Here is a 25,257-nt window from a genome sequence, read left to right as displayed (position 1 = left end):
CCTCTGCTATCACACCTTCCGCTATTGCGCTTTACTGCCATCACACATACTTAAGAAGCTGCAAATATTTCTACATCGTGCACAAAATTACTGCTATCGTGCTTCCATCATTCAAAAACTTCGTTATGATGTCACGTGACAGTTGAGTTTCTCTACCTACTTTTATTGAGAAATAGTTCTACTTATCCACCATAGCTCCTAATAGTCAACAAAGAGGTACTGTATCGGATGGCATACAGGATGCATATTTTTCAAGTACTTTTACCTACTCTAACTTTTTTTTTTTTTATGTAGGGAAGAGGGCCAGTCAAAAAAAAAAAAAAAAAAAAAAAAAAGAAAAGAAAAGAAAAGATTAAAAAAAAAAAAAAGGCCCACTTAAGTGCTGGCTCTCTAAAACGTGGAAGCGTCAGCCAAAATTAGAGCAATGCCTCGATACCTCCTCTTAACCCCTTCACGCCGGATGTTAAAAAGCCGCCTGTATGATATACGGTGGTAGTGCCAGCCAGCGGGAAACTCGTGCAAGCTTGTCATACTTGTCGTCTTTGTGTATTATGCTGCTATTTTTAGTCACTATATCGCCTTGAAGAGGAAAGTGGACGCTTCTCTCTTCGAGAGAGAGAGAGAGAGAGAGAGACATTTGCTAATATTTTAGACACAAGCGGATGCATGTAGCTTATCTTTCGATAGGAAGAGGGGAGGAGGGAAGGAGAGAGGGAGAGAGAGAGAGAGAGAGAGAGAGAGAGAGAGAGAGAGAGAGAGAGAGAGAGAGAGAGAGAGAGAGAGAGAGAGAGAGAGATTAGAAAATTTTGTTTTGTGTGTGTGTGTGTGTGTGCGTGTGTGTGTGTGTGTGTGTGTGAGAGAGAGAGAGAGATGGGAACAGTCTATGCCATTGGGAAATTTTAGACACAAGGCGGGACGCATGTAGCTTATCTTTAGTGATTGGTGGAGACAAGGATGGTGGGAGGAGCACTAGGATTTCAAGGACAGCATATGGCGTGTGTAGTTGGTATCCAACACACTATACGGAACAACTGAACTGAAGAAAGCTCAGAAAAGAAATAAGACTTCTACGTAGGCATCACCGTATATGCTACTGGGGCTTCATGATGCCTACATAGGCGTCACCGTATTGAAGGGTTTAAAAGCAGACAAGTCGTAGGAAGTCAGAAATACAGATGCAGGGAGGGAGTTCCAGAGTTTACCAGTGAAAGGTATGAATGCTTGAGAGTACTGGTTAACTCTTGCATTAGAGAGTTGGACAGATTAGGGATGAGAGGAAGAAGAAACCCTTGTGCAGCAATGCTGCAGGAGGAAGGGAGGCATACAGTTAGCAAGATCAGTAGAACAGTTAGTATGAAAATAGCAATAAAAGATGAAATGAGATGCAACATTTCGGTGGTGAGAAAGAGGCTGAAGACAGTTAGTCAGAAGAGGGGAGTTGATGAGATGAAAAGCTTTTAATTTCACCCTATCTAGTAAAACTGTGTGACTGGAACCCCCCAAACATGCGAAGGGTACTCCATACACAGGCTGATAAGGCCCTTATACAGAGTAAATAGTTGGAGGGGCAAGAAAAACTGGCAGAGACGCCTCAGAACGTTTAACTTCATTGAAGCTATTTTAGCATGAGATGAGATGTGAAGTTTCCAGTTAAGATTATGAGTAAAGAACAGACCGAGGATATTCATTGTGGAAAAGGGAGACAGTTGAGTGTCATTGAAGAAGAGGTGATAGTTGCCTGGAAGGTTATGTCAAGTTGATACAGTAGATGGAGGAATTGCATGCATGCATCATTATCTCATTGCTGGTATTATCATTACCAGTATTGTCATCTTAAAAATTAATTATCACAAGAATTAAAGAAATCTAACCTGTGAGGCTGTGATGCATGTTTATAAATATCAGCTGATTGCCAGTGACTGAATGCCATCTAGAAAGTGAGCGGTAACACCAAGTTCATAATCATAATAAAACACATCAACACCATCACTGTTATGGCAACAAGAGGAAAAAGATATGTATATTTTTATTGAGAAATAGTTCTTTACATATTTCCCCAATCTTCCCATCCACCTTAGCTCCTAATCGTCCACAATGAGGTACCATATTTGATGGCATGTACAATATTTGATGGCTCATAAGATGCACCCACAAAGAGAGAGAGAGAGAGAGAGAGAGAGAGAGAGAGAGAGAGAGAGAGAGAGAGAGAGAGAGAGAGAGAGAGAGAGAGAGAGAGAGAGATTTAACCCAATTAAGCCGAAAAAAATGATAGTAAGAATTTGATGTTGTAGCTTTGATATATGCATAATGTGAACCTAAACTGCAAACATATGATGAAAATTACTCCATGGTTCTCATTTTATTGATGAAAATGTGTTGTTGCGCAAACACAACGAGCAGCATTTCAACCGCTATACATTTTGCGTAAACGCAACTATCGGCACACAAGGAAAAACATCAGAAAAAAAAACATACATACATAAACACATATTTGCATAATGGGAAACAAATTTGCTCTTCTTCATATGAAAATCTAAAGGAGCCAGCTAGGATACAATTCTTAGCATGGAAGACGAATTTTAAAAATGATATATAAAATTCACTTTTGATACATAATTAGAATTTTCTGACTAAAAAGGAAACCTTGAATTTCTTTATTATAAACTAAAGGAAACCAAAGAATACAGCCCTTAGAGATAATACAGCTCTTGAAGTGGAGAAATGAGGTGCATGTGATAATAAAAAAGAAAAATCATGATAAAGAAATAGTACAACCTATCTTAGATATATTTTCACAGGATTCTCCTGGCCTACATGGTATGGTACTGCATTGAACACTTTTGATGCAGGTATACTTTACATTTCTGGCATATGAATACAGTCTGACTGTTGCACAACCTGCAACGACAGCATTTTGGAGGATCCGATTTCACGATGTAATGCCCAACATTATCATAGCACATTTGTGCCGATACACCTGCAACACTGAGAACTGATCGTGATCTTCCTGGATTATTTGGCTTTTTGCCATGATTCTGTAGCCATTCAGTAGCAGCAGCACGTATGAATGACAACATATGCTCTTTGTAACCTCCTTCTCTTGCAAAAATCCAGGCATTGTTTACACATACTGTAAACAAGTATGTGACAATTGGAAAGTACCACTTTTTCCCACGAATTGAAGGCCTGTACTGAACAATATTTTTATCTACCCTATCAACACCACCCATTTTCCGATTATACTGATGGATGGCATTTGGCATCAAAACATTCATATGTTTCTTCTGAGAAGCAACATAGCATTCAGCCTTCACTAGTGGTGATACTCCATACTCAGATGATGCAATTGTTACAATGCCATTATCTTGCCAGCATGCTGCAATTATCCCTGATTCAGCATCACAAAAATGTTCTTCAGTTCCCCTAGGTAATTTCATAAACTTTGCAGGATTTGTAAATGGGCATTTTTCGATTCGGTTTTTTTCGTAGTGTGCCAGTAGCATCATGACCCATGCTCTTGATTTTTTCTACAAGTTTGAGGGATGTGAAGAAGTTATCAAAGTAAAGGGATAACTTCTTTGTTGGATAACATTTTTCTATTACATCCAAAACATCAAGTACAACTTTTCCACCAAGTCCATAAGATGCATTAGCCTTATCCTTAGCACCATCTTTGCCTTGGTAAACTGATATATAAAAAACATAACCATTTGGATCAGCTGCAACCCATGCTTTATAACCCCATCGTACAAGTTTTCCTCTGATGAACTGTTTTGTGAGATACCAAAATAAGGTATCAGTGACTCATCAATGGATATATTTATTGGCCCAAATACTTCCCCGTACTTGAGAAAGTTGCCATTCAGGATTTCCATGAGGTGAGAAACTTTGCCATACTTGTCATTTTTGGGAAACTTTGTGTTGTCTGCAGCATGAAAATATTTCATGTTCTCATCAAAGGGATCGCGGCGCATGGAGTCAGCAATAAGCTCATTGTACACGTCTGGTTGTCTCTGCCAATACAGTCTGCGACTTGGAACGCAACAGTAGCCTGACACTAACAAAATTCCTGTGAAGGTTTTCATTTCATCACTTGTCAGCGTAAATGAATGTTTACCATTCTGTACTGCATAGTTTACAGTTTGTTTCACAAGGTGATCAATAGCTAATACATCCAAGAAAAGCTCAAGGGTCTCACTAGGCTTACGTGGAATATCAGCGATTGATGGTTTATATGGGTAACATGGAACATTTGTCTTTTCTGGGAGATCCTGTGCTTTCCATCTTCTGAGTTTTATGATTTTCTTTTTCTAGGATGCTTGTCTTTCAACATTTTCATCTAAATCATCCTGCGACACTGGAATCTAACACTGCAAAAGCAGTTAGCTGTGTTCCAGGAAGATTAGAGATATCCACGCTTTCTTCTTTGCCAGAATCTTCATCCGTCACAGCACCATCATTTGCAGGCATGATGTAAACGTCATGTGTTTCAGTTTGTTTTACCATTCCACTGGATTCATCTTCATCACTAATTTCACTCTCGTCAGATATAGTAGGCCTCTCTAGCTCGTCTAAGATCTCGTTCAAATTCATTTTTTCTGATAAAAAAAAAAATAATAATGGAATTTATGTATCGTAAAATGTTTGCAGACGATATGTATGCTTTCAACAAACAAGTTAGGCTACACAGATGTATTCATTCACTGCAATTATATGCGCAAAAAAAAATATGCATTACAAAATAACTACTTCAATGAAGAGGCTGGTGCTGATGGTTGCGTTAGCGCAACTTTTTCTTTCTAAAGTTTTTACACAACTGTCATCAGCATACTATCAAATGAAATACGGTTCAAAAGGGTTCTGTCATGAAAAGAAACGTAGAAGATTCTTATGAAATAGATATGAACAAATCCCCGATGATAGTTTTCCTTACTCACCTCCTTTTTGATGAAGACATTGTATTTCAGAAAATGGAGCTTCTTTCACTTGCTTTTCCCCTCAAATGATGAGACGTGTGACATCATATGAACCTTCCACTGGGAGTTCTGGGTGTCTACTGATATCGGAAGCAGCTACAGAATACAACATGCCATTCTATCGGTGTAGCTCGACATCATGTTGTAGCTTGTTTCACGTTGCGTTGACGCAACGAGCAGCAATAAATGGGTTAAGCTCTGAGTATGAAGTGAAGGATTTCACCTGATATTTAAAAACTCATGTGCATTTAGATCATTATTTGGTCCCAAAATTTTACATTTATAAAACATGATCTTTGCCAGTAGGCTACACACCAATCCTGCTGTGACTTGTTAGATGTAAGCATACACCTGGCATACTGTGTTGGCCATGACTGTGAGAGTCAGAGACTACAGGGCTAATAATCCTAATTTTTTTCATGATCTTCTTACATGTATGCAAGTTAAAAATGTTAAAAGATAGGCGCAATTTTAAATGTATGAAAGTGCGTCTTACCTTAGAGAGTAATGGCATCACATTAAAGAATGCAGTGAAGCTTGCCTGTGTCAAGATCAAGACCATTGACACCAACCAAGTTCACTTTTGGTTACCAGTATGACCTATTATATATTGTTACCTTAAAATAAAAAGAGTTGTTTTGTGGTGTAATACCAATCATTACTTTGTTTACATCTGCGAAGATGTCTAGTGTTTGATTTTTGAGCCTCTGTTGCCACCAACCACTGCCTGCCTTAATACTGAACTTTGGCTTCATAGGACTCAGGGTAATTTCTTGAGACTTTTTTCTTTAGAAAAAGGCGCATCTTATGAGCCATTAAATACAGTAGTTTACACCTTTTTCCAGTACTTTTACCTACCCTAACTGCATGCATCATCATGTTATTGGTGGTATTATTATCATTACCAGTATTATCACTTTAAAAACAAATTATTGGAAAAATGAAAGTAATCTAAGCTGTGAGGCTGTGATGCATGTTCATAAATATCAGCTGATCAGCACTCTTGACTCAATGCCATCTTCCAGTGAGGAGTAACACCAATTTCATAATCAAAACAAAACACATCAACACCCTCACTGTTACGACATCAGGTGGAAAAACATTGAGCTACATAATCTCCTACAAACTACAAGTGTTAGGTTATGCCAAGGAACATGACAATAGAGGAGCAGCAAGAGTTTTCTGCCCACCACCTACAAAAAAAAAAAAAAAAAAAAAAAAAAAAAAAGGTAAGTGTTGGGTGACAGCAAAAAGTACTTTATTCATGTTGTTATTATAATTGAAGCGTGTTACGCCAGAGGGGCTAAGTCGAAAAAACCTGTTTTGTGTAAAATGCGTCTAAAGTTTGGCGGTAATAACTCGTATGGAAACGGAAAAAATGCATAACTATTATATATCTAATGATTTGTCTACTCAAAATCTATTAATCTATGCACAATTTGAGTTTTTTTGTGTGTTTTGCTTTTGTATGTTTGTCTTTCTGTCACCCTATTGCGTAGCCAACCTCAAAATATTGGATGATTGTAATATTTCACTGTATGAATGAAACTAGATTATAGCATAAGTATTGTGTCCAAATTTTGTCCTTGTATGTGCGAATCCCAATTTTTTATGATTTTATTGAATAAGAAAATATAATTTTTTTTTTATCTTTGGTGAGCTGAAAGTACCTGTAAAAGACAAGTTTTAAAATATTATGATTTGTTATAATAAAGTATACACACTCACCATATCTTTTCAAAGCACTTGCTTGGGCAGAAGCATGGGGCACCAATAGAACGAACATCAACCTACCATTTTGTAGTCATGCTTATGTAGCTCTCCCCAGAGTCTCTTTGTTAGTCTTCTTCCACAGCTCGGGCTTGGCCACACGTTTACGGGAGGTCGAAGGGTCCTCCCGCCTCTACTGCTATCACTATCACTCATCGTCGATGTACATAATCCACGTAAATCCACAATAATATGGGGACAAAAGAAAGAGTAATCTGGCGCGTAAGTTTAAAGGGAGGCACTGAGCGCAATTGCGAGGCAGCATGGGCTGGCTGAGCTGTGATTGGTCGGTACGGGGGATATGTGCCGGCCACGCTCTGCTATTGGCTGGCAGTTCCGCCCTTCTGGCATTCCAGGCCAAACCTAGTCAGTACTTTCTCACATATATAAACACAGGATTTTAAACCCTCATATAGGCTTCACAGGGACTGATTTTGCCTGGGAAATCTCACCACAGGCTAAGTTAGGGCCTCTGGTGGCGCATCCATAACTAACTCAAAAAGTCCAGATTGTCAGTTACGCCCCTCTGGCATAACACACCTCAATTGTTCTTATCATATTCTGATTATGACCTTTGATTAGATCAACTTTTTTTTATACTGTTTTATATCATCCTTTTTATACTACAGGTTGAACCTCCTTAATCCGGTATTCTTTCATCTGGCAACACCTGCAATCCAGCAAAATCTTTGTTTGCCAGAATTTTTGAATTGGCCCGAGTAATTTGCTGGACCACCGCTAGGACACGGCGACATTGTACTGTGTTTTGGACCCCGGGCATTCTGGGTCAAATTTGGATTAGTACCATGCTGCCGCTCATTGCAAGCACCACCCCCCCAGGTGCATATATTTTTTTTTCTGTAATAGTTGCCCCTAAACATGGCTTCCAAGCGACCAGGAAGTGATAGTGTTGTGTGTGAACCAAAGAAAAAGCTCAAACATATGACAATATCAGTGCAACAGAAAGTGGACCTATTGAGGAAGCTAGATAAAGGTGTTTCAGTGCAGACCCTATGCCAACAGTATAACATTGGCTCATCAACTGTCTATGATATAAAAAAGCAGAAGAATCAACTTCTCAAGTTTTACAGTGAGTGTAAGATCAAGAAAAACATGGAGGTTCATAGAACACTTAAGGAGGGTAAAAGCAGTGATTTAGACAGTGCTCTCATACAGTGGTTTAAGCTTCGGCGTGCTGGTAACTTCCCTGTGTCTGGCGAGATGATAATGGAGCAGGCAAAAATTTTCCATGCTGAACTTAATTTACGTGTTTTTCTATATACTTCTGCATGTATATTTTCATGTACAACTATCATATATCAAAACAATGTTACAGCTACACTTGTATAATGCAGGGTAAGTATATAGAGGGTGTTTTGGTCACCACCTATAGTTAGAATTTTCCATGGTCCGGCAAGTTTAAGGTCCGGTGGTTGCCGGATTTGGGAGGTTCAACCTGTATTATGTGGCAAAGAAATCTAGCAAAAATGACAAAAAATGACGGCAAAGGTTTTACTGTCAATCTGAGTGATTACCATAGGTTCTTCACTTTGGCTATCACAATTCTGGCTATTGAGCAGTGATAGGTGCACCAATTAAGCGTGATAGTGGAGGGTTGAGTGTATGGAAAGCAAAAGCTTAGGTGGTGTCAAGGCTTGATTTAATCTTCTGAGATGATTTAGTACATGCCATACTGTTGGCCAATAAAGGAGACAACCAATGAGAGCACGCTGTTCCATATCTTGGGTGGTGACTTGGGCATTGTGACTGCAGCTTCTCTTTCCAGCAACATTGCTTTCAGCATCCCTAACAGAGTTGTGTATACAAAGGTTAGACTCATGAAAAATCCCTTGTCACCTGTAGCATCAAGATAATCAAGATCATCCCAACATATTATGTTCACTCTATATGCATGCATCCACAGCATCTTACAGCTATCTGTTCCTAAAAAGGGTGACCCTCAAAATACTACCTTAAAGCTTTAATCTTGCTTGTCTAAAGCTTTTAAATTTATCCTCAATAGGAAGATTCTTAATCATGTCACTTCAAAATCTTCTATTTGATCACCAGTATACCTTCCATCAAGGCCACTCTACTAGTGATCTTGCTTTCTTTAACAAGTCTTGGTCATTCTCTTAGAAATCTCTGCCTGCTGAAAGCATAACAAAGGTGACAGCATCTAGCATGGATGCATACATTCCTCGTTCTTTTTCTCATCCTAAACCTTCTAAACCTTGGTTTAATACTGCCTGTTCTCGTGCTATACATGATAGAAAGGTTACTCACAAAAGGTACTTGAGCCTTCCACAACCTGAATCTCGTGCACTTCACATTTCTGCCTGGAATCATGCCAACTCACTAGACACTCCTTCATAAATAGAAAGTGTCAAAATCTTTCAAACTCCAACTCCACTCGAGACTTCTGGCATCTGGCCAAAAACATCTCCAATAACTTTACTTCTCCAACTTTCCTTCCTATATTTCATCCTGATGGCACCACTACAGGATGATGGCACCACTTCCATCTCATCCGTATCTAAAGCTGAACTATCCTCTCAAACTTTTGCTAAGAACTTAACTTCAGATGATTCTGGGCTTATCCCTCCTTCCCTGCTCCCTCTAACTCTTTCATACCTCCAATTAAGATTCTTCATAATGATGCTTTCCATGCCCTCTAGCCTAGATCCTTGGAAGGCTTATGGGCCTGATGGAATTCCTATCATTCTCAAAAACTTTGCTTTAATGCTTGCACCTTGCCAGGCCAAACTCTTTCAACTATGCCTATCGACTTCTACCTTTCCTTCATGCTGGAAGTTTGCCTACATTCACCCTGTTCCTAAATAACGGTGACCATTCTAATCCCTCAAACTACTGCTCCATAGCTTTAAATTCTTCCTTAAGTTGTTTTTTATTTATCCTCAATAGAAAGATTCTCAAACATCTGTCACTTCACAGTGTCCTATCTGATCACCAGTAAGGCTTCCATCAAGGCTGCTCTACTGGTGATCTTCTGGTTCTCCTTACTGATTCTTGGTCATCCTCTTTCTGAGATTTCAGTGAAACTTTTGCTGTCACCTTAGGCACATCAAAAGGTTTGGAAGGAGTCTGGCACAAAGCTTTGACTTCAAAACTATCCTCATATGGTTTCTATCCTTACCTCTGCAACTTTATCTTAAGTTTCCTCTAGAAATGTTTTATTACTATTGTGGTAGGCAGCCACTGTCCTACTAAATCTATTAACAGTGGTGTTCCTTAGGATTCTGTCCTGCAACCCACTTTCTTTCTATTATTCATTAATGATCCTCTTCACCAAATTTCTTGCCCTATCCACTCCTACACTGATTATACCACCTTATATCTTTCCATGTCTCTCCACAGACAATCAACCCTTCAGGAAGTTAGCAATTTGCACAGGGATGCCACAGAGCACCTGATTCTGATCTTTCTCAGATTTCTGATTGGGACAGAGAAAACTTAAGTGTTCAGTGCCTCAAAACTCAATTCCTCCATCTATCAACTCAACACAACCTGCCAGACAACTATCCCCTCTTCTTCAATGACACTCAACTGTCCCCACCTTCTACACTGAATATCCTCAGCCTGTCCTTTACTCATAACCTAAACCGTAAACTTCACATGTCATCTCTTGCTAACACATTCTGATGTGTCTCTGCCAGTTTTTCTCACCTTAACTCTCTTCTGACTGACTATCCTCAGCATCTTTTTCATTAGTGGAATGTTGCATCTATAGCTATCTTCTACTGCTATTTTCATGCTAATTGCTCAACTAATCCTACTATCTGCATGCCTTCTCTTCTGCAGCCTCGGTGCATAAGGATTTCTTCTTTTTCTCATCCCTATTCTGTCCAACTCTCTAATGCAAGAGTTAACCAGTAGACTCAAACACTCATACCTTTCTCTAGTAAACTCTGGAACTCCCTACCTGCTTCTTTATTCTTAACTTCCTATCACTTCACTTCATTTATGAAGGAAGTTTCAAGACATTTATCCATTCATTTCATCTAACTCTTTTGGATCTGAAAGGGGACTGACAACTAAGTGGACCAATTCCTTTTATTCTGTTGCCTTTGGGTAGTTTTCCTCTGTTACATGAAAATCTTTACTTGTGTTGTGTAGTGTTATTTTGGCTTCCATGTGTTGAATTGTGACTTTAACTGTTCTTCTTCCAGATATTTAGCCCATTTTTCTTAGATATAAATTTCACACATTTTCCTCACTACACTTGTAAGTGACACAGGTCTGTAATTTAATAGCTCAGTTGACTTTACTCCTTTGAATAGTGGGATTATGTTGGCTCGCTTTCATTCCACTGGTACTCTCACTTTTCTAATGAAATTGTACCCATTTCCCAAATGGGATCTAACAGCTGCTCTTTACATTCCTTTATTGCCCAGCCTGATACACCATCTGGCTCCATTACTTTTCTGACATCCAGTTTATCTAGTAGTCTTCCAACATCTATGTGCTCTATGATTTCCTGCAATGCTCAGCAACGCAGCGCCCCATTTGGTTATATAAATTCCTTTTTTTCAGTGATTACAGTTTTGAAACTTTCATTCATTATTTCACTCATTTCCTTTACTTTTTTGGTATGTCTTCCCTCCTTTAATTATTTTTTTCTATTGTTTCCTTATTCTTCATCTTACCCTTTATAAATATGTAGAAAAGCTTGGGTTGATCTTTGTGTGTGTGTGTGTGTGTGTGTGTGTGTGTGTGTGTGTGTGTGTGTGTGTGTGTGTGTATTCACCTAGTTGTATTCACCTAGTTGTAATTTTACAGGGCCTGGGTATCATACTGTGTGGCCCCGTCTCCATATCTACACACATCCAACTTTCCTTTAAAACTATGCACACTCCTCGCTGACACCACCTCCTCACTCAAACCATTCCACACCTCCACACATCTTTGTGGGAAACTATATTTCTTCACATCCTTCAAGCATATTCCTTGGCTATCTTTTTACTATGCGATCTTGTAGTTCTATTTAAGTTTTCCTCTCTCAACATCATTTGCTCATTATCCACTTCATCCAGTCCGTTCAACAGTTTATAAACCTGTATTAAATCTCCTCTTTCTCTTCTTTGTTCCAAGGTAAGCAAATTCATTTCTTTTAATCTCTCCTCATAGGTCATTTCTGCCAATTCCGGAACCATTTTGTTGCCATTCTCTGCAATCTCTCCAACTTCCTTATATGCTTCTTTTTATAAGGGGACCAAACCACTCCAGCATATTCCAATCTTGGTCTAATTACCGTACTAATTAATTTCTTCATCATATCTTTATCCATATAATGGAAGGCTAATCCAATATTTTTATCAAATTATACGTTTCTCCAAACATCTTATCAATATGAGCCTCAAACTGCCCATGGTCTTGTATTATCACTCCCAAATCCTTTTCCTTTTCCACCTTTTTCAACACTACTTCTTCACCCATCTTATATGACCCTCTTGGCCGTCTTCCACTCTTCCCCATCTCCATCACATGACTTTTGCTCAGATTAAATTCCATTTGCCACCTCTTGCTCCACTCCCAAATCTTATCCAGATCTGCCTGTAAAATTTCACAATCTTCTTCACTCTTCACACACCTACACAACTTCGCATCATCCGCAAACAAATTAATATAACTGTTTACTCCTCTGGCATGTCATTAATATATACAAGGAAAAGTATTGGTGCCAGCACTGAGCCTTGTGGGACTCCACTCTCCACCACCAACCAGTCCGACTTTGCATCCCTTATTACCGTTCTCATCTCCTCCATCTCAAGTAGTTTTCCATCCACTTTAACACTTTTCCTTTCAGTCCTCCATAAATCTCTAATTTCCATAGCAGTCTCATGTGAGGTACCTTGTCAAAAGCTTTCTTTAAATCCAAATATACACAGTCCATCCATCCCTCTCTCTTGTATTTTGTCAACCACTCTTGAATAAAAGCTCAGTAGATTTGTTACACATGACCTCCCTTTCCTAAAGCCAAATTGATGATCCGATAATAACTTATGATCCTCCAGGAACCGTATCCAATATTTCTTTATCACCCTCTCACAAATCTTACCGACCACACTTGTTAGAGACACAGGTCTATAGTTAAGAGGCTCTTCCTTACTGCCTCCCTTATAAATGGGCACCACTTCAGCTCTTTTCCACTCTACTGGTACTTCCCTGTTTCTAATGAACACCTTATAATATCATATAATGGATCAATCAATTCTTCTCTACACTCCTTCAATAATTTTCCTGAAACTTCATCTGGTCCCATCGCTTTATCATCTTTAAGTTCCTCCAACATTTTATATAACTCCTTTTAGGTATCTTAATGTCATCCATGTGCACATTTCCTTGTACATTCTGAGGCTTTACAAACATTGTTTCTTCAGTAAATACTTGCTGAAACCTATTATTTAGCAATTCCGCTATATTCTTAGGGTCATCTACTATCCCTTGCTCTCCTTTTAATCTTTCAATGGACTCTCTCTTTTAAGTTTACCATTTATGAACCTGTAAAACAATTTTGGATGTTCCTTACTCTTGTCTACAATATCTTTTCAAATTTTCTTTCTTCCTCCTCCTTACCCTCACATACTCATTTCTCGCCACTCTATAATTCTCCTTATTTAGTATATTCCTGCTCTTTTCCATCTTTTCCAAGCCACATCTCTTTTCCTTAGCCTTAACACAAGTTGCATTAAACCAATCCTTTCTTCCTTCCTCTCTCGGTTTATACTTTGGTACAAATTTCATAACTCCTTCTTTATAATATTTCATAAAAATCTCATATTTTTTTGCACTTCTCTGATTTGTAACATCTCCTCCCAATCTAATTTTCTGAAATAATTTTTCAAACTTTCTGTGTCCATCTTTCTATAATTCAATCTACCACTCCTGTATGTCTCGTCCTTCCTTCGCTGTGTTGTTGCTATCTGCATTTCCATAACCACATGATCACTCTTTCCCAAAGGACATTTGTATTGTATATCTCCACATAGGTACACTTCTCTTGTTAACACCAAATCCAGTCTAGCCGGTTCATCATCTCCTCTATATCTAGTATTTTCCTTCACCCTCTGTTCCATCATATTTTCCATCATTAGATTAAGAAATCTCTCTCCCATGCTTCCTCTCCAACACCACTTACTAGATTTTCCCAATCCACCTCCTTACAATTAAAATCTCCTACTAGTATCACCTTTCTTTTTCCAGATAATACACTTTCCAAACTCTGTAAAGTATCCTTGATCATATTGTCGTATTCCTTAATGTCCAAGAATTTGTTTTAGGAGGTACATAGGTCACCATGATTATTAATTCTTTTCCATCACTTTTTATCCTTATGCTTATCACTTCTGCATTGTTCTTCCCATACCAAACCTTATCCACATTTATTTATTTCTTCGTCATAATCATAACTCCTCCTCCACCTTTACTCTCTATCCTTTCTCCATATATTATATTTATTATCCAAATTTATCTTTGTTTTTCATGCAATTTTGTCTCAGTCAAACACACTATATCAGGCTTCTCCACCATCATATAGTCTTGCAATTCCAATCTACTTGACAGTATCCCATCTATATTAGTATACATTACGGTCCACCCACTGCTCCCTCTAGGGTTCCTCCGCATTCCTTCTTTCCACATACCACTTTCTGACTCTCTCTCCTATAACTCTCCAAAAACTTTTCTCTTTCCTCCTCAGACCGCTCATCATTTTTCCTTCTCGCCTCTTCCACCAATTCCTTATATCTTCTCCTCTCTTCCTCATTTCTATTCTTTCTCACAAACACCTCTTTACAACCTTCTATCTCTCTTAACTTTGATGTTCTATATAGGATATCCTCCAGATTGTTGTGACTTCAGTACTACTTTAATCGGTCTGCTCACTCCCTCCTTATACGGACCCAGTCTATGGATCTCTTCCACTTCTTCTTGTAGGTCTTTTTTTCATCATCATTTAGATTTTTGAACAGATCTCTTACCGTTTTAATTCTTCCTTAATTCTCTTAGGCTTATATGTTATATTTTGTTCTTTCATCCCAAATATTAACACACTCTTCTTCTTTTCTGCTATTTCCCTTATCAATGTTTCCTTATTCTTCATTACATTAACCAGTTCCTTGGACCTTTCTTTTTGTCTTCCTTCAACTGATCTTTAATTATTTCTTGTAATCCAACCATCTCTGCTTCCCTCGACTCAGTCCATTGTGTTTTCTTCAGTTCCCATTCCTTTCAAACCTTTCATTCTGCTCACTAATCATTTCCTTAAAGTCATCTTTCTCCTTTACTACTCTATCCATTTTCTCCTCCAACCGTCTCTTGTATTTTTCAACCTCCACTCTCAAGTGTGCATTCTCATCCACCAATCGTTTTCATTTTCCTCCAGTCTCTTAACTCTTTCCTTCAAAGCCTTGCGGAATTCTCTATCCTGCTCCTCCTCACTCCTCTGAACTTTTAATTCCTTCACCAACTCCTCAAATCTCTTCTCCAACATTACCAATCTACCTTGCATTGTTGCCCTGTTGAAGATGGACTCATGCTTTGACTGGCCACTTTCGGCTTTGCTCCCTGGGCCTCATCAACATATTTTGAATTTGGTAATTTATTTCTTACCGGTCTATCCATTTTTTTTTACTCTTCCTGGGAGCATGTGGGTGTGTGGTCACTGGGGGCCAGGCCTGGTAGCTACGTGTGTGGTGGGATGCGTTGGCGGCTGCTATGGCTGGCCTTTGTGTGGTTCCCGCTCTGTCGTTTGGAGTGTGGAGGTTCTCTCACCTCCGATCACTCCCATGTACACGCCACCAGGCTACGTTCACTCTGTACACTGTTCACTCGCTCTGGTGCCCCTCAATACCAATAACGATTCTCACTCAAGCACATTGCTTAGCGTGTGGAGTGTGTGTGCCACTCTGTGTGTGTGTGTGTGTGTGTATTTACCTAATTTACCTAATTGTAACATACGGAAAAGAGCTATGCTCGTGTGTCCCGTCTCCATATCTATTAATGTCCAGCTTTTCTTAAAATCATGAATATTCCTTGCGTTGACCACTTCCACGTCTAAACTATTCCATGCTTCCACCCTTCTATGAGGGAAGCTATATTTTTCACATCTCTCCTATAAGTGGCCATTTTAGTTTTTCCCATGCCCTCTCGACATTCTTTCATTCCACATACACAGATCTTCCCTATCCATTTTTCCATGCCAATCATCACTCTGTATATTGCTATCAGGTCTCCCTTTCTCTTCTGTTTTCCAGGGTCGGAAGTTGCATTCTTTTCAGTCTGTCTTCATAAGTCAAATCTCTTAAGTCAGGCACCATTTTGTTGCAGCCCTCTGTACTTTCTCTAGTTTCCTTATGTGTTTCTTTAAGTTCGAGCCCACTGTATTGTTGCATATTCAAGCCTCGGTCTTATCATTGCAGTAATTATTTTCTTCATCATTTCTTCATCTAAATATACGAACGCCACTCTTATGTTCCTCAATAAGTTCAATACTTCTCCAATTATTTTGTTTATATGTCTCTCTGGCGATAGGTCATTGGTAATTGTCACCCCAAGGTCTTTTTCTTCATGACTGGTTTTATGTCTTCATTTCCTATCTTGTACATACTCCTGATTCTTCTTTCACTCTTGCCAAACTCTATTTTCTTGCATTTTGTCGTGTTGAACTCCATTTGCCATGTACAGCTCCATTTCCATATTCTGTCCAAGTCTTCCTGGAGTAGTTCGCAATCTTTGTCACATCTCACTTTTCTTAACAATTTTGCATCGTCTGCAAATAGGCTCACATAACTGGACACCCCATCCACCATGTCATTTATGTAGACCGCGAACATTACTGGTGCCAACACTGATCCCTGTGGAACTCCACTCTCCACCAAGCCCCATTCTGATGGTCTGTCCTTAATTATTGTTCTCATTTCTCTTCCTACCAAAAGTCTTCCATCCATTTTAGTAAACTGCCATGCACTCCTCCTACCATTTCAAGTTTCCAGATCAGTCTCCGGTGTGGTACCTTATCAAAGGCCTTTTTAAATCCAGATATATTCCATCAGCCCAACCATCTCTTTCCTGTATTACATCTATCACCCTCGAATAGTAACATATCAGGTTTGTCGTGCATGAACGCCCTTTTCTAAAACCAAATTGACACTCACAAAGTATGTCATTTTTCTCCAAGAAGTCTGTCCATCTATTCTTCACCACCCTCTCACACATCTTAGCTACCACACTTGTAAGTGACACTGGTCTATAGTTCAATGGGTCTCTTTGTTACCTGATTTATAGATTGGGACAATGTTAGCTCTTTTCCAGTCTTGGGGCACTACACCTTCCCTTAATGAGGCATCAATTACTTCACAAACTTTTTCTGCCAGTTGCTCCTGCATTCTCTTAAAATCCATCCTGATACCCCATCAGGTCCCACAGCTTTTCTCACTTCTAAACTCCCCATCATATTCTTGATCTCCTCCACAGTTACTTGAAACTCCTTCATAATCCCTTTCTGTTCCATTACCAGTGGTTTGTCAAAAGCAGTCTCCTTTGTGAATACCTTCCAAAGCATCCATTCATAGCCTCTGCCATTTCCTGGGATCTTCACTGCATACTCCATTTACTTCTAAACTTTCAATACTTTCTCTATTTTTGATGTTGTTGTTCACATGTCTGTAAAAAGCCTTGGTTGGTCTTTACATTTATCAATTATATCCTTTTCTTGTTTCTTTCTTTCTTCTCTTCTAATCAACACATATTCATTTCTTGCTCTTTTGTAACTTTCCCACTGCTTAATCCGTCTTTTCCTTCTCCACCTCTTCCATGCATCCTCTTTTCTTGTTCTAGCCTTTTCACATCTATCGTTAAACCAGTCCTGCTTTCCAACTTCTCTATGTTGTCTTATTGGTACAAATTTTTCTCACCTTCTTTGTATATTTTATAAATTCCTTCCACTTTTCATTTGCTCCTTAGCACTCTTGAATTTCATCCAATTTGTCTCTTGAAAGAATTTCTTTAGGTTTCCAAAATCTGTCTTGGCATAATTCCATCTTCCCACTTTATATTCTTCATTTCTTCTAGATTTCTCTTCATCTATCACCTTGAACTCCAAAACTGCATGATCACTCTTTGCTAAAGGGCACTCCACCCTCATCTCCTCAATGACCATTGGCTCTGTACTAAAGACCAAGTCCAGTCTTGACGATGCTCCCTCTCCTCCAAACCTAGTATCTTCTTTGACCCACTGAGTTAACACATTTTCCATTGCCAGTGTCAATAGTGTATTTCCCCATGTTGTCTCTGATCCTTCCATTGACCAGTCCTCCCAACACACCTCTTTACAATTAAAATCTCCCATCATTATAGTTCGTTCACAGCCACCCAACATTTCTTCCAGACATGTTCCTGTATCACTTATCATTTCTTCATATTCCTGTACTGACCATGCATTTGTCTTAGGTGGTATGTAGTGCCTCTTTTTTCCTTCATTAGTTTCTGCTCTGATCTTTAGCACTTCTGCCTTTCCCATACCTTCTTTCACTTGATCCACCTTTATATCTTTTTTAACCAGCAACATCACTCCTCCTCCCATCTTACCTACTCTATTTCTTTTCCAAACATTATATTTCCTTCTCCAACCATCATCAGGTCTTCTCCTCTCTCAGTTTTGTTTCAGTAAGACCCACAATATCTGGGTTCTTGTCCCTCAAGTAATCGTTGAGTTCTAAAATCCCGATATCACTCCATTTATGTTGGAATACATTACATTCCGCTCATACGTAAGTTTCTTTAGTCCTTTCTTGCTGTACTTTTCTGGGTTATGAACCACTTCCTCAGTCTCATATCCAAGATTCTCCAGAAAACTCTTTCTTCTCCTCTTCTGTCCTCTCTTCATTTTTTTCAAAGCCTCCTTTCTCAACTCATTTAACATTTCTCTTTCCTTTTCACCGAGATCTCTTCTCAACCAAATCTTCCTTGTTGTTTCCTGCTGGGCTAGCCTCCATGACTTCTCCACCAATTCATCTACATCCTTTTGTGACTTAAGTTTGATTCTTATTGGCCTCATACCTTCTCTTGTGAACTTTCCAATTCTATGGAAGTCCTCTATTTCTTGTACTAGGTCTTTTCCTCCTCCTGCACCACATTAATGATATTATTTATCACCTTTTTATGTTTTTCTCTCTCCATTTTACTCGGTGTCTTATCCTCCTCCACACCAAATATCACCACACATCTCTTTTTGTCTACAGTTTCCCTCACCAATGTCTCATTTGACTTAATAACCTTCACCACTTTCTCAGCAATCTTCTCTTCTATGATCTGTTGATCTATAATTTCAGCAAGGCCCAAAGTTTTCTCCCAGACTCTTTGATTTCCTTTTCCAGACTTGCAACTTTGTAATTTACCTCCTTTCTTTCCACTTCCTGACTTTTTTCCATTCAGCCTGCTTCTCCATCACTTTTCCTAGAGATTCTCCACATTTTCGCAATTCACTTTAATTAACTTAACTTCCTCTTTCAGTATTCATTTTCTTTCTTCATATCGGCACACTTTCATTACATTGTCATAACTCGTTTCCAGGCCCCATACTTTTCAAACAGTTTTCAATTTTACCTTCCAACTCCAGAATTTTCTTCACATAAACGCTCTTCTCCATTATTCCTTGAAATCCTGTGAAGTCTGATTCATCTTTCGAGTTCACGGCCGCCATGTTGCGCAGATGTAAACAAACCAGCTGATGGCTCAAATGCAGGCTACAGTTTATATTCACCTTCCTGGACATTATTTTGCTAATCAACAGTTAACATGACTATATGGAGACGACAAACATATATGTAACTGTGTGACTGCATAAACTTAAACTTCCAATACTGTGTGTGTGTGTGTGTGTGTGTGTGTGTGTGTGTGTGTGTGTGTGTGTGTGTGTGTGTGTGTGTGTGTGTGTGTGTGTGTGTGTGTGTGTGTGTGTGTGTGTATTTACCTAGTTGTAGTTTTACAGGGCCTGGGCTTTATGCTCGTGTGGCCCCATCTCCATATATACACTTATCCAATTTTTCTTTAAAACTATGCACACTCGTTGCTGACGCCACTTCTCCACTCAAACTGTTCCACTTCTCAACACATCTTTGTGGGAAACTATATTTTTTTACATCTCTCAGACATCTTCCCTTTCTCAGCTTTTTACTATGCGATCTAGTGCTTTGTATGTCATTTTCTTCTCTCAGGATCAGTTTCTCATTATCCACTTGGTCCATTCCATTGAGCAATTTATAAACTTGTATCAGATCCCCTCTCTCCCATCTCAGATCCATAGCCTTTAGTCTCTTCTCATATGTCATCCCTTCAAATTCTGGAACCATTCTTGTAGCCATTTTTTGTAGTCTCTCCAACTTCCTTATGTGTTTTTTGTAGTCTCTCTGTGTTTCTTTTTATGAGGGGTCCACATACTTCCTGCATATTCCAATCTGGGTCTTATTATAGTACTTATCAATTTCTTTGTCCATGTAGTGAAATGCTACTCTAATATTCCTTAGTAAATTATATGTCACTCTGAAAATTCTATCAATATGGCTTACCGGTTGATTGGTTTCTTCCATCACCACTCCTAATTCCTTTTCCTTTTTTACTTTCTCTAGTTCTCTTCCTTCTCCCATCTTATTAGACTCCCACGGGTTGTCTTTCACTCTTTCCCATTTTCATGACATGCCTTTTGTCCACATTGAATTCCATTTCCCACTTTTTACTCCATTCCCAGATCTTATTTAGGTCTTCCTGGAGTATTTCACAATTCTCTTTTTGCTTTATAACTCTGCACAGTTTCGTATCATCTATAAACAGAGTTATGTAACTGTTCACTCCTTCTGGCATGTTGTTTATATATATGAGGAAAAATATTGGTGCCAATACTGACCCCTGCAGCACTCCGCTTTCTATTGCTCTCCACTTGGACTTCATATCTTTAACTACTGTCCTTATTTCTCTCCCCCTCAAATAATTTTCCATCCATTTCAATATGCTTCCTTTTAAGCCACCCTTCTCCTCTAACTTCCACAGTAATCTTGCATGTGGCACTTTGTCAAATGCCTTTTTTATATCCAAATAAATGCAGTCAACCCATCCCTCTCTCTCTCACTTGTACTCTATCAACTATTCTAGAATAGAAACTCAATAAATTAGTTACACACGACCGTCTTTTTCTAAAACCAAATTGGCTATTTGATATTAATTTGTTGTCTTCAAGGAATTTGATCCATTGTTTCTTTATTATTCTTTCATAAATCTTGCATATTACACTAGTTAGTGATAGCAGCCTGTAATTTAAAGGTTCTTCCTTCCTTCCGCCCTTATATATGGGAACGACCTCAGCTCTTTTCCATTCTACTGGTACTGTTCCATTTTCTATTGAGCATTTTATGATGTATATAGGACTTGCTAGTTCTTCCCTAAATTCTTTCAGTACTCTGCCTGAGATTTCATCCGGTCCCATTGCCTTCCCTTCATCCAATTCCTTCATTAACTCTTTTATTTCAAGCTTGGTTACTTTAACCTCTTTCATATAGACGGTCTCTCTATTACCCTGTGGCCTTTCAAATTTGGATTCCTTAGAGTGTGTGTTTGAGAGAGAGAGAGAGAGAGAGAGAGAGAGAGAGAGAGAGAGAGAGAGAGAGAGAGAGAGAGAGAGAGAGAGAGAGAGAGAGAGAGAGAGAGAGAGAGAGAGAGAGAGAGAGAGAGAGAGAGAGAGAGAGAGAGAGAGAGAGAGAGAGAGAGAGAGAGAGAGAGAGAGAGAGAGAGAGAGAGAGAGAGAGTTATTAATAGTAATACTATTAGCAACAATTTGTCCTTAGTGCATTCCAACTCCACATCTTTATGACCTAATTTTGCAGATCTAGGCATCTGTATTATGGCCACATTAGACATATGGTAACAATTAGATACTTTATGTTCAAGAAGAAAAACTGCACCTAATGTGCTGGTAAGTACAGTATTCATCAGTTCCAACTTTCAGTGAAAATCATCACAAGTACAATTTTCCTCTGGAACTTAGATGCAGGTAAACCAAAAAAGATTTTTCATTTTTTTTTTCTATTTAATATGATAAATAAAGAATATAAAAAAAAAGGAAACTGACACTATCCCTATCTCCGATAAAAAGTTAACATAAAGACATGCAAATGATCTTACCTGACACACATATCTGTCAAGGTAAAAAGGATGTTGTTCTTGATAGCAGGATGTGTAGATGGAGAAAGCAAACGACTTAGTGCAGGGATGATTCGCTTGGCCTGTTCCTCATGTTGCAGACACATCTTGCCAAGTGTCACTACAGAAAGTGCCTGTATTTGGAGAAATATGGGCAACATAAGTATAAACAACGAATATACTTATTTTCCCGGATCACTATGTTTTTCACTATACCCATTAGTGCCCAAGCATACTTTAAAGGATTTTAATAGTGGTCTTTTTATATGGCTCTCATTCCATTCGGGAGGAAGATATGAAATTGCCATTTGTTTCATAAAAAAAAGGAAGACTTGTGATTCTACTGAAGTACATTATAGAAAACAAGAATTCATGGGAACCCTACGCTGGAACACATTAAATTGATACCTTTCTGAAAGATGGAAGATGGCTACAGACACAAGAATCTTTTCAACAAAAAGAGGTCAGTTTTTGTAATTTCCCTTATGTTCTGTTCTTTAAGAAAAGCTTAAAGGTGTCAAATTGTGTGTGTGAAAAGAATCTTACAAAAAATTTACATTATCTTGTCATATACTGCTAGTGAATCTTGGATGTACTTTCAAGTATGCGTGAGCACTTCCCTTAAAAATTGGTGTGAAATTTGACCTACCTAAGAGTCTTTACTTTACTTTCTTATTTGGGTATATTTAAGGTTTCGTACAGATAACTCAATTTATGCAATAGATGTGTTCCAAGAGGTATCACGTATATCAAAATTCGCGTAAAACAAACTAGTAATTTTCACAAGAAACAATATATAATATGAAGAATGTGGGATATGGTCCAAAAAAAATTCATACAAAATGCTCTATTTATTTGGCTAAATTAACATGCTTTTATTATCTACCATTCTAAATACTAGAAGTGTATTTAAAGTAATGGAAAAAGCAAGAAATAATAAGAGAAAGCAAAAAATAATAAGAGAAAACATCAAAACAAAGAATACGTAAACACAACACTCACGGCGTCACTGCCTTCACCACTCACACCACAGTCAGTCACCATCTTCCTCTGAGCTTTTCCACTTTATAAAAAATTCACTTATCAAAAATAATCCCACACTATAAAAGTAAACACTAGTGTCACGTGGACGCATAATTACTTGATGTACAACTGGTTTCAGTAACGCCACGTGTGTTAAGGGTTAACTATTGTTTCCATCACGCCACCTGGACTTATTGTAATTAAGGGTTGTTTAGTGGTGGCTACGGGAGGTGCTTCATGGTGTATATAAGCTCAGGCGAGCGGCTGGACAACGCTTGTTCTTCCACCTAGCCTGCTGCTCGCTAGCGCCTCGCCTCTCGCTGTCTAAGTGTTAGGTTTGTGTGTGTGTGAGGGTTGTGTGCTTGTGAGTGTGTGTGTGGGTGTGGGTGTGTTCAAGATTGTGTTTCCTGTGCATGTAACGTTTGTGTTCAAGTGTTGCAGTCTGTGAAATCACAATAAGAATGTTAAAGTGGCCAAAGAATTTCATTTTCAAAGATCATCTACACGCCTACTACCTGCCCCTCACTTATGGGATGTACCTTGTCGTGACAAGCCAATATCTCCACCCCTCACAAGCACTCACCGTCGCTGTCCACTCTCTGGCACGCAATTTGAAATTGTGTCTGGTGCTCAGTTTGAAAATGCAGTTGGGCCAAATCGCATATAAGCAAACTGATCACGCAAATTTAATTGATTATAATATTTTTTCGGTCGCGCATTAACAAAAACGCGTATATCAAACACACGTAAATCAAGAGTTACCTGTGTGTATATATATATATATATATATATATATATATATATATATATATATATATATATATATATATATATATATATATATATACACACACATCAAGAGTTACCTGTGTATATATATATATATATATATATATATATATATATATATATATATATATATATATATATATATATATATATATATGCAGGCAAACTCCACTTAACGAAGGGATTACGTTCCTAAAACACCATTTGTTAAGCGAATTTTCGTTAAGCGAACCAATCATAACAAGTTTAACCCCTGACCTGAGCTTCTATTGAGAGTAAACAAAGTGAGAGTGCATCATAGTACAGTAAAATGTTTAATGAAAGTAAAATTACAAAGTTAAACATTTAAACAGTTTAACCTCTTCCCCAACAATTTTTTTGTTAAAAACGTTTCTTTTTCGGACTAATTTTTTTTATTTTGGTTCTGTATAGTATTTTTCTTGCTGATTATGAAAACAGCTTGTAATTACTGTTTTTCCCCCTTTTTTGTGGTTAACTTTTTATTTTGAAAATACCTTTGTAGACATATACGAGTTAACTGCCTTCCTATAAACTCAAGCTCTCCCTCCTTTCCCTCCTCCCTCCCTCCTTTTCCTCCTCCCTCCTCCTCCTCCTCCTCCTCCTCCTCCTCCTTACTTGTTGAGAAATATTCATTGTCTGATGAACTGGCAGTGTCATCAGAAGTATTCAAGCTTCTGAGGGAAGGTTCATATTCGCTATCTTCCTCAGAACTAGACATTTGGGGTGTAAATCACTTGAAAACGGTACAAAAAATAAGTAGTAATGTGAATGAAAACAACACCCATGCAATGACAGTGGTTGCCGGAGCAAGTCTAGTAACAGCGTCCTTGAAATCCCACCGCTCCACACTGTCGCCTCTGCCAGGCGTACGATTTGACAAGAATACTCGTTTCACATGTAGAATGGCTTAGAAAGGCTCAGAATCAACGAGTACATACGTCTGTAGCTGGTTTTCGAAGGTCAAGTTTTAGACAAGTATACTCGTCGACGACTGAAAACGGAACATTTAGTGAAAACTAATATATACGTCTGTAACTGGTTTTTGAAGGTCAAATTTTAGATGAGTATACTCGTCGACGACTGAAAACGGAACATTTAATGAAAACGAGTATACTCGTTTCTGCCAAGGAAGGGGTTAATTTAAGACTAAGTCATTATAATGTACACTAATGTATGTATGTAAGTAACTTTATAATGTTGATGATCTTAAATTTATGAAGGGAGGGAGAGTGGATCGGGAAATACGCTAGCTGGCAACCTGTGGAATGTAAACAAAGGGCGCACCATTGTACTGCATACAAAATTTGATGTACCACATTTCCACAAGGCTTTCCATTTCATCCATTGCAGAGTCATGAGTTCAGGTGGTTCTTTTAGCTTGCAAGGAAGATATGATTTCACCAGCCTTTTTAATAGAGTCCGCTGACTTGAAAATGGTAGACAGTAGATGGAGTCAAGCCATGGTGGA

The 25,257-nt window shown here is 38.5% G+C and overlaps 1 protein-coding gene across 2 annotated transcripts in view; it reads right to left on the bottom strand.

Moving 5' to 3' along the window:
- LOC123518049 (condensin-2 complex subunit D3-like) overlaps positions 1–25,257 on the bottom strand; it is a 135,697-nt gene that overhangs the window by 27,353 nt on the left and 83,087 nt on the right. For both annotated transcript variants that reach the window (XM_045278595.1, XM_045278596.1), the window contains exon 6: positions 21,939–22,090. In XM_045278595.1, coding sequence (XP_045134530.1) covers positions 21,939–22,090 — 152 coding nt within the window. The remainder of the gene's footprint in view (positions 1–21,938; positions 22,091–25,257) is intronic.

This window comes from Portunus trituberculatus, chromosome 43 (assembly GCF_017591435.1).
Source record: "Portunus trituberculatus isolate SZX2019 chromosome 43, ASM1759143v1, whole genome shotgun sequence".
NCBI classification, from domain to species: domain Eukaryota; kingdom Metazoa; phylum Arthropoda; class Malacostraca; order Decapoda; family Portunidae; genus Portunus; species Portunus trituberculatus.
The sequence above is the reverse complement of the archived record's forward strand: the minus strand, read 5'-3'. Positions and strand labels throughout refer to the sequence as shown.